At 36.8% G+C, this 11,550-nt stretch overlaps 1 protein-coding gene across 1 annotated transcript; it reads right to left on the reverse strand.

Annotated features, from left to right (window-relative positions):
- Positions 1-1,144: 1,144 nt before the first annotated feature.
- LOC102005030 (olfactory receptor 226) lies at positions 1,145-2,128 on the reverse strand. Its single transcript, XM_005380180.2, has one exon. It carries the CDS (start codon positions 2,126-2,128, stop codon positions 1,145-1,147), a length of 984 nt encoding a protein of 327 aa, XP_005380237.1.
- Between the last annotated feature and the right edge of the window lie 9,422 nt (positions 2,129-11,550).

Raw genomic sequence — 11,550 nt, forward strand, 5'->3', positions numbered from 1 at the left:
CTTGCCAGGAAGGCGCTTTTGCCGCTGAGCTAAATCCCCAGCCCTCTCCATTCATTCTTAAGCAGACAAAGAAATAAATGTTTTTTGACACAGTTACGTAATCTAATATTTTCATTTATTATACTCAGGAATATTTTTCTATCATTAACCCTATTTAGATCATATTACTTTAATGCCTTCATAATATTCCACTTCATGTAAGGGCTATAATTTTCTTAATGTCTGAAAGTGAAGCATATTCCATGTTTTTGCCATTATACACAAAAATATATATTTACACAAATTTGTAAATCAGGATTATCTCAGTATTTCTAGGATTTGAGATACATATTGCCCAATTTTCTTCTAGCAAGACCAAGCCAATTTGTACCTCCCATGTACTTGTAAGTGAGAGGGGTTTGGTGCACGCATATGCCAAGCCTATCTGTAGGTGGCACGCATAGGCCTTGCCTAGGTGGCTGCACACTACACTCATTAATTACATTTCCTCATAGCCGTCATGTGCTAGATACTATTCTATGCCATGATAATAAATGATGTGTAAGCAAATGTGATTGTGCCTCTATGACCTGTATAGTTATAATTAAGGAGATACAAGATTAAATAAACAACTGCACTCAGTCACTAATTTAATGTGGACACTCACCTCCATAAAAAGAGGAATGAAGCTAGAAACCTTTGTTGTCCAAGAGGCAATAAATTGCCAAAACAAAAAAATTCTTATTTCTTACCTTATTGTTTTGTAACAGATTAGAATGATCACCTCCTGGGTATCTGTTAATGTGTAGGCTATAGTCAACTGCCTGAGTCTAGAAGACATCTCATCAAGAAGTTTCCAGTCACTTTTTGTCAAAGAAGCCTGTGCTTTCTGGAATGGAACTGGGTCTATGTAAATCATAATAGTGCAAACAATACTGGACCAGCCTCTGTCCTGTATTTTATGGCCCTGTTCTGCAGAAGTCCAACTTCTAACTTGAAATGCATCCCTCTTCTTCTTTACAGACTAATTATAGGAAATATATTTCCAGTTCTTTGGTGATGCCTTTGAAACTTTAGCACCTAATTTAGGCCCCAAGAACTTCATTGACTTCATAGAAGACATCAATCTCAAATATAATAGCATTCTATTAAACCTCACGCCTTTCTACCTGTCTCTATCTGATTTATTGAAGTTAGCATCCTGGCCCTGGTAAAGGTGCAGAGTACGGCGTAGGGCTCTTTTGACCTCTTGGTTACGCAAGCAGTAAATAATGGGATTGAGCAATGGTACGATGACAGCATAGAGTACAGAGACCAGCTTGTTGGTGTCAAAAGCTGACAGTGCCTTAGGCCGGGCATAGATAAAGATACTGGCTGCGTAGAAGATGACCACAACAGTGAGGTGAGAGGCACAGGTAGAAAAAGCTTTGTGGCGTCCAGCAGCTGAAGGGATGCGCGTGACAGCACCAGTAATGGCCATGTAGGAAGCCCCAGTGACAGAGAGGGGCCCCAGCAGGATAAAAATGGCCAGGATGAAGTCAGTGAGCTCTGCTATGGACATGTCAGTGCACGAGAGGTTGAGCAATGGGGAGACATCACAGAAAAAGTGGTTGATGATGTTGGGGCCACAGTAAGAGAGGCGAGAAATGAGAAAAACTTTAACCATGGAGATTCCAAAGCCTCCAGCCCAGGAGCCAGCTGCCAGCTGCACACACAGCCGACCACTGACAATGACAGGGTAGTGGAGAGGGTGACAGATGGCCACATAACGATCGTAGGCCATAACAGCAAGAAGAACACACTCAGTGCAGCCCAAGCCCAAGAAAAAGTAGAGCTGTGTCATGCAGCCCTCAAAGGAGATTAGCTGTCCATGATTCTTTTTGGATGCAATGAAGCCAGCAAGCATTTTGGGAATAGTGACAGTGACATACCAGATCTCCAAGAAGGACATATTAGCCAGAAAGAAATACATGGGTTTGTGGAGGGCGGGGTGGTTCCTGATTGCCATAATGATGAGTCCATTTTCAGTCAGCACCAATACATAGGCCAGCAGAGAGAGGGAAAACAGTAGTGCCCGCAGTGGCATAGGAGCTGGAAACCCCAGCAACACAAACTCACTCACTCTGCCACTGTGGTTCCTCCGCTCCATGGTGTCAATCTTGTCCACTGCTCTTCAGGAGATGATGACGGACGTTTTAGGAGGCGGTAGCGAGAACCTAACTTCTTGGGGATGTGTGCTGATAGGATGCAATATATTTAATGAATGTAATTAATCATTGAGCTGAGAAATTCGCTAAGCCAAACACGGACAAAAATAGATGTCTTTTCCTTGGAAATAAGACCCTTTTCTTGCCCTTTGGAAAGCACTTATTAAGAGACACTAGGAAAAGTGACACTAGTTGGTCCAAATGTCTTTTTCTTGGCCCTATATGAAGGCAAGAAGGAAACGATCATTAATTTTGATGGTGAAAACACAGCGGTAATAAATTTTTATATGCAGAAAGCAAATATATATATTGATAATCTGGTCCTTCCTGAAGTAAGAGTTGTTCATGAGCTGGATCATGACTCTGTTTTGAGAAAATAAGTTACACAATGGAGAGACAACCATGTATATAACAGGACTACTAGGCATTGTTATTTCACACACTGTTCTAAAATGTTTGCAGTATTAATTCACTTGATCTTCAGTAACAACCATGATTTAGTACTGGTAGCAGCCTCACTTAACACCTAAGGAAAAATTGAGGTATAGAGAAGTTAAGTGATTCATATGATATCAAATAGATTGTAAGAAGTAGAATTAGGATGTCAGAACTTCAGAGGTTCAAAAAAATTCAGGTGATACCAAGGATGGACTGTAAGATATGTCTTGGATTTACACTCATGATGCATTCATTTACATTCATGATACTTCCACAACAGAACACTGAAGGTCATATTAACTATAGCATGAAAACTCCAAAACCTCAGTACTTTAAAAGAGAATCTGGGATCGACCTGAAAATCCAATTAGGCAGTGAATGCTGGGTGACAGAAAGGCTAAGAATCCAATTGGTTCTGAAATTGTTCTAACTCCAAGAATGAGAGTAGAGCACCTTTCTTTATCATGAAGACTAATCTAAAAACATCCATTTAATGGAACACCCTTTTTATCTTGATATCAGAGATAAAATTTTCCCTTGCAATATTTAAAACCTTTTCTAGATCTAATATGGGTTAGAGGTTGGCATTTCCACACAGTAGTTGACATAAGTAAAGGGTTAATTCCACCTGTATAGTCATAGCACTGGGAAATAGGGTGGAGGCTAAGAGGATTGAACATTACTTGTTTAGAATTTTGTGGTAGAAAAGCCATGATTTAGACCATAGACAAAGAGTTATAGTACAAAAAGAAGGTTAATAGTAGTCTTTAAAGAGTTCATTATCTAGTGGTAGGGAGATAATCTCTTCTTCTCACACCTGAAAGTTTAAACTTCTATTTCCACAATACACAGCTTCATAAGTGAGAACCTCAAACTTACAATTTTCCTTCAGGACCTCAACCTTCAAACTTTCTCCTTAATTCCTGCCTGATGTGCCATCCATTGTGCTTTTTGTCCATTTGTGTTCAGAACTTCACGTTTACCCTTTGATCCTCTCTACCCCCATACCTGATGCTCTGCAAATGTTAAAAATATTAGCCTTCCACATCTGAACTCCTAACCGATATCAATACAATAAATAGTCCCTCCCCAAATGCTCAAATACAACCATTTTTCTCCTCTATTTAAAACCTATTCATAATGCTCCATTGCCCATACAAAATATTCAAACTATTTAACAAAGCCTATAGGTAATTCATGATCTGCCACCATTTGCACCAAAAGTTTACCTGCTGCAACAGTCTACACTTGTATTTTAGACCCCAAACCTCTGAACACACATGTGTATCATCTCACAGCTCTGTTTATGCTGCAATCTCCATGAATATGTCTGGCTCCTATTTAGCCTTCAAGTTTTGGCTTAGATACCATGTCTTCACACAAACATCAATTACCTTGCTTCCCGTCTTTTCCCCTTTGCAGATTTGATGAAGTTCCTCTCATTGCTGCACCCACTGAAGTTGGTAAAGCCTATATACCATGTTACCTGCTCTATCACTGCTACAATTGCTTCTATAACTATGAATGAAGTGTTATGTAGGTGAAGTGGAATGAACGAGCAGTAAATATAAGTCCTGAATACTACATGAGTTTCCCAAATACAATAAATCTAGAAAATAATTTCAAAGCCTATTATTCTCCCTATTATAGTAAATTGGTTTATTTCCCATTCCATAGATTTGGAAGTTACCTAGATCTTTTACACTCATCCACCTCCCACCATATATCTCATCCAAGACATTCCAAACCCTATCTAAACTGTTTCTTTAGTTACCTCTCATATCTGTCCCTTTCTCCTGTCCTACTTCTACTGCTTCCCCCCTAGTCCCTTATACCATGTGCTTGATATTTCTTGATTTAGTTATTTCAATACCTTCTTACATAGTCTCACTTACTTTACTCTAAATTCTCATCAGCTTAGCCTCCACTTATGTCTAGAGTGATATTTATGTAGAATTATTGACCACAAGAGTATTCACTTTTGCAGAACACCTGCAAATTCCTCCAGTATCAAAGTGTGTTTCCTTTAACTCTTCCACAAGGATCTAGTGATTTCCACTGTCCTTTTTTAAAACATGCTATGATCTCTCACTCTGTGACTCAGCACATACACTTCTGTCTATCTAAGTGCCCACCTGGATTCCAGAAATTCTTATTTATCTTTCATGTTTCAGTCCTACTTATCACTCCTCCAAAAAGACCCATATTCTGCATACAAAAATTATTCACTGGCTTCTCTTTCACTCATTCTCCTTAACTTACTTTTAAAAGAACTGTGTTCATTACTGATTAGCAAAGTTATAATATCTAGATGGATGCATGGTGGATGAAAATGAAGGAAGGCATGACATGGGAAGAAAGAATAAGTTGTAGGTGATAGGAATGGAATGTAGTGAAGGCAGAATGTGAAAAAGGATTTGGGGGGAAATGATTACCAATGGAGAATATAAATAGAATTGGCAGAAAATTTGGCAGACTTGGAAACATTCATGGATTGTAGATCTGCAAGGAGTACAGGAAGCATGAGGAAGTGTGACTAAATGCAGAAGGATTGGACCTTTGTATAAAAATATGATATTTGAGTAGGATGAATTTGCTGTATAGACAATATATTCACTGAGAGAATATTAGATAAAAATAACTAGTATACGGAAAGGATGGATTAGGAATGGAAGATCATAAGGAATGTAGGGTGGGCGACAGAGTATGAATAAAGGGCCAGGTATGAGTGTGAAAAAGATAAAGATAGTGGTATCGGTTTTAGTATTGACAGAATGGACCAAATGTGGACAGTATTGAGGTTTTATTAGGTGTAGAGAGGACTAGGAAGATGAATGTATGGGACAGAAATAAAGAACACATTGGAGAATTGATAACCTGAAGAGGAATCAGCAGATAATATAACATCTACTCACTTTCTTTTTCAGATTTCATGGACTCATCAGGTTTCTCCTGAGTTGGTTAGGTTGGTTAGAAGAGGACTTAGGGAGTGTGTATAAAAGATAATTGGACAAAGAAACGATATGAAAATTTCACCTTCTCTTGCTTCCATGGAAAACTCTGTCAAGCCAGAAGAAATGCCTTTATCTTGTACCTCCTCCTTTAGTCCTTATTTTCTCCTCCTCCCTCTGAGGATGGCTTTGGGATGGCTCTGAGGCAGGAACCCAAGAGACGAAAAAACATAAGACTGGAAAGAGGAGACTGGGTTTGGAAGACAGGGAAAGGGAAACTTAGGATAGAGGCTTATCAGGGGATTTACATAAAAGAAAGAGTTTCACAATGCCCCTACAACTTCATAGCTTCTCTACTTGCCTTCCTACTCATTGGAAGTCTTCATTTCTTTCTCTCCTACCATACTTTTGTTCTAAGGGAAGCCATGGGCTTTGGACCAGACCAGTCTGGGTTTATATCCTAACTCAGTAACGTCATCTTGGGGAATCTCTTTAAATTCTTTGAATTTTCAATTCCTAACTCATAAACTAAGATTAATATACCTTACAGGGTCACTGAGAGGAATATATGTCATAGTACACTGTATGTAGATTACCTGGAACATGATAGGAGTTCAACAGTGCTAGATTATATCTGCCTCCATTTCCTGATCCGATTTGTGTTACAATCCTAAATTTCATGCTGTCACAGAAAAATATTGAACTGAGAGGTAAGAATTCTAGGTTTTAGTCCTGCTTCTGTAATTCACATTTTGTTTAATCTGCAGTTTTATTTCCATAAAAAAGATAATGTACAATTCACATATTTTAGAATTAAATAAAATTAAATTAAATTTGCATACAAATGCTAGTGAAATCCATATCTATTTAAAACCAAATACTAGATAAATTCTTATTAAAACAGAAGATGGTAGGGCTGGGGATATAGTTGAGTGGCATAAGCACCTGCCTGGCAAGTGCAAGGTCATGAGTTTGATCCCCAGTACTGCAAAAAAAAATAAAGAAAGAAAGAAAAAATACAGAAGATGACAAGAATATTCTTCATCCTTAATATTTTAAATTAATTTGACAATTTTTGTCAATATAATTCAACATTAAATAACGTATTAAAAATAAATTCAAAGGGGCTAGGGATTTAGCTCAGCAGCACAGCACTTGCCTGGCAAATGCAAGGTTATGAGTTTGATTCCCTGTACCGGAAAAAACAAACAAACAAACAAACAAAATTCAATATTATTATCTATATAATCTGATCATACTGTTGAACTATAACAGTGCTAAGCTTATTTATACAACTGTTAGTTGTAAGCTACATCTCCAGCCCTATGGTTTTGTTTTGTTTTGTTTTATTTCTGAGACAGAGCCTTGATAAGTAGTTCAGGCTGACTTTTAACTCATTATGTGGCCCAGACTGGCCTTACACTCTCAGCGATCTTTCTGATTCAGCCTCCCAAATACTGGGATTACAAGTATGTGCTACCTCACCTCGCCCAGTTTACTTTTTTTGGGGGGGACAAGGTCTCACCAAATTGCCCTGGCTGTATTCAAACTTGCACTCTTCCTTCCTCACATTGCAGAGTGCTGAGCTTAGATCTTATTTTTTTTTTCACAGGTGTGTAGTGACATGTTATTGTAGTAGTTTGCATTGCCCTACAAAATAATAAAATTCAACTTTTTGTGTGTTTTATTTATTGTTTGTATGTCTCTTCAATGAAATGTCTCTGTATCTTTTGCCCATTTTTGACTTAGATTGTTGTTCTTTTTTAAACTAGTGTTTTGATCATTCTTTATTATACATCTTAGTTCTATCAGTTTGCAAACACAGTCCCCCAGTGCTTCTCTTTTGACCTTCTTAACAAAGTGTTTTAAAAAGTAAAAGTTTTTAATTTTGCTTAAGCCTAAATTATCAATTTTTCTTTTTATAAATTTTTTCATGTGAATTCTAAGAATTCTTTGATTTGTCCTTGATCCCAAAGGTATTCTTCAGTTTTTTCTAAACGTTTTATAGTCTTGCATTTTTACATGTGAACCTAAAATTCATTTTAATTTTTGTAGAAGTTGTGAGACTTGAGTCAATGATCATCCCTGGATGCCCAAAATCCACTGATGCCCTAATGTTCCAATTCTATTTTAAAAGGATTTCTTTCCTCCATTGAATTGTTTTCACCAGTTTGCAAAACTCAGTGAGTGGAAGTTTTCCTTCTCTATTTTATTTCATTGATATAGATGCCTATGCTACCATAAATAGCATACAATTTTGTACCTTTAGAGAAAATGTTGAAATTATATATACTGGTACTTTTTATTCTCTTCAAATTTGTTTTGAATATTTCAATTCATTTTATCAAAATTATATATAAACTTTGAAAACATCTTATCTGTACTGACAAAAAATCTTGCTCTGATTTCTAGAGGAACTGCACTAAATTTGCATAGCCCCTGGGAGAGAGCTAACATTATTAATATCAAGGATTCTAGTTGATGGACACAGTAAGTTTTTTCATTTGTGCTAGTTTTTTTTGGTTTCCTTTAACAGCACCATGGAGTTTTCACATAAAAGTCTTATATATGTGTAGTTAGACTTACATCACTGAAGTATTCCTTTCTCTTTTTTAATTGACTGATTATAAGTGGTATTATGTCATTAATTTCAGTGTGTAAGCCCTAATGGGTATTACATTGAAATGCCATTATTGTGTGTTTAGTTAAGTCTTCTGAGCTTCCTGAAGTTACTTTTAGTTCTAGTAAAAGAAACAGCACTCAAATATTATTATTCATTCCCTGTATGGTCTCCACTAATACTTAGCAGGTAGCCTTGTTACTACCAGATAGTGGTAGAAGTCCTGACTCTCCATTAGACCTCCTCAACACAACTCAGTATGAAAGGAGAGGGGCAGCTGTTTATTGAATGATGGGGGTGAAAGACCAAGCTTTCCATGTAGTCTCCACTGATACCTGGTGGAACTGATCAGGAAACCTCGTTACTGACATCCAAGTGAGGATGAAAGTCCTAGTTCCTTACCCAGTGTGGTGAAGGTGGAAGTCTTGACCACACTAAACTCTTGCTAGTAAGGGTGATGATAAGACCACCATTTTCTATATTGTGGTTTTCTAGAAGAGAGGGGTTATTATCAAAAACATTTCCATCTTGCTATATTGCCCTTTTCTTGATTGTTTGGTTAAAGAATGTATAATTTTATTAGGGCTTTTCATCTATATCCGTCAACTTTCCGATTTCTACATTTTCTAACATTAGATTTGGCATATATAAAGCCAAAGTAAATTCAGGGAACTTAGTACTTCATTCCATGGCTCACAGGCCCCTGTTGAAGTGGCTTTTTTTCCTCCTTTCAGATTTTTTTTTGTTTTGTTTTTTTTTTCCGGTACCGTGAATCGAACTCACGACCTCATGCTTGCCAGGCAAGCGCTGTGCTGCTGAGCTGAATCCTCAGCCCTCCTTTCAGATTTTTATGTTTGTTTTATATATAATATTTAGGGCTTCTAGTTACTAAGTCAGTGAAAGTGCAAGTTGGTTTTTTTTTTTTTTCTGGTACCGGGAATCGAACTCATGACTTCGTGCTTGCCAGGCAGGTGCTTTGCTGCTGAGCTAAATCCCCAACCCCTAAATAGGTACATTTTAGTTTTTGGATGCACCTTGAGACTATACTCTTATGTGAAATAAATCAACACACATGTGTAAACATTGCATTGTTTCTCATTGTGAGGAGCCGAAAGTATAAGGACCAAACTGTACAACAGATATAGTGAAATAGGAAGAACACTTTCAAGTGGGATGGAGAACTAAGGAGGGGAATGGGGAAAGGAAGGAAAGGAAAAGGAAAAAACCTCTAGAAAATGAGGAAAAAAATGGAACCAAAGCTTTTGTAAATAAGGAGGCAAAGAGGGGTTGAATGGAGGTGAGGGGAATATGAAAAGAAGAAGAATGAAGATATATTTTATATAGGTGCAAATCATCTATGATAAATATAACTACTATGTATATCAAAAGTGTACCAAAAAATTAATTTAAAAATAAATAAATAAAGATTTTGGTTAATTTTTTTCAGGAAAATTTGAACGTTTAATAGTTCTATATGTACTACATTTAAAAGTTTGGTTTATCATATTTAGAAAAATTGCTTAAGTATGAGGAAATTCTTTCCTTATAAGATTGTTACTCTTCCCCTTCTGACATTTGCATGTAGAGAAAAATCTGTGGGTAATTATATAATTTACATGCAAGAATTTTAGTTAGTTTGTTTTATAATTAAGAATAATTTTAAGAAAATTTTGTATGTTGTGTGTTTTTAGTAGAACTTCAACCAAAGAAAATAAGTAAATTTTATATTTTATATAAAATTACTACTTTTAAATATAAAATAATTAAAATTTGTTTCTTTAAAGTATATTAAAATTAACCAAAAATAAGAAATAAGAATTAAAGCATAAAATAGGTCTTTTTCAGACATGACTGCCTTGGAATATTATGAGAACTCAATTTATATTAAGGAAAGTTATTGAAGCCCTTCATATTTTTGCATATACACCTTGTTATCCAACCACTTGGTATATTATTTTCTTTCATAACTTTTCATGGTTTCTCTGAATTTTTAAGATAAACTGTTAAGAAAATTGTATTTTTGTCACTTCCAAAGTACATACTTTATGTTTCACAGTTTGTGTTATTGCTGTATAAAAATATAACTAACAAAATATAAAGCAATATAACCCTCAAGTTTTATTTTCACCAGTAATGGGATAATGAATAGGAAAACAAATGCTGTATAGCCAGTAAAATTTTCAAAAATGCTGGAATAGGGCTGAGCTAAACTCAAATCAAACAAACCAACAAACACTTGTGGGTTTATCTTTTCTCCTGTTATGGTTTACATCTCAAACATTCCCCGAAGTCTCAGGTTCAGAGGTGGAGCCTGGTCAGAAGACGCAGGTCACTGGGGGTGTGGCCTGGATGAGTATGAATGCATTGTCATCCCTGGCTCCTTGCTTCTCGCCCCTATCCTCTCTTCCTTTTTCTTCTTCCTCTTCTCTTCCTCTTTCTCTTTCTTCCTCTTCTCTTCCTCTTCCTTCTCTTCTTCCTCTTCCTTCTGCTATTCCTCCTTCCTTTTCTTATTCCTCTGTCTCTCTCTGTTCACTACACATCTGCCTATTCTCTGTCTCTCTCTGTCTCTCTGTCTCTGTCTCTGTCTCTCTTTCTCTCTCTGTTTCTGTCTCTGTCTCTCTCTCTCTCTCTCTGTCTATCCTGGGTGTCATGAGGTGAACAATTTTTCTCCCCTATACCTTTCTACCATGCTGTTTCTCCCTTCAGACCACCCAACTATGGACTAAAACCCCCAAACTGTGAACCAAATTAACCTTCTTCTCCTTTAAATTGTTGAGGTTGGGTGTTTTGTTCCAGTGACAGAAACGGGCAAATACACATAGTTGGTACCGGAGAGTTGGGGTTATCACTGTGATTGAACCTGACCATGTGGTTTAGAAGCTCCTGGAACCAGTTTTCAGGAGAAGTTTGGAAAGATTTGGATATACCAGCTAGAAAATTCTTAGAATTCTGTAAGCAGGGCTTGAAGGGCTATTCTGGACAGAGCTCAGAAGATGAGAATACTGAGAAGAACATGGACTATAAAGACCAGGCTCAGAAAGTTTCCGTTGAGAATGAGAACTCTATTGGAAACAGAGTAGAGGCCATGTATGTTTCATTGTGGCAAACAATTTTTCTACATTTTTCAATGTCATAAAACTTTGTGATAGGCTGAATTTAAGTTGGTGGAATGACTAACTTGGTGGAGGAAATTTCAAGACACCCAACATTCAGGCCAGATTTATACTGAGAATCAGCACCAAAAGGTGGAGCCTAAAAATGTAAAACTTTTGCAGCTTTTCACAAAAGGAAACAGGTATAAATTTTGGACAAGAGTAGATGTGGTTGCTGAAGAGACTAGCAACACTGAAAATCT

The sequence above is a fragment of the Chinchilla lanigera genome, unplaced genomic scaffold (assembly GCF_000276665.1).
Source record: "Chinchilla lanigera isolate Chin_1 unplaced genomic scaffold, ChiLan1.0 scaffold00013, whole genome shotgun sequence".
NCBI classification, from domain to species: Eukaryota; Metazoa; Chordata; class Mammalia; order Rodentia; family Chinchillidae; genus Chinchilla; species Chinchilla lanigera.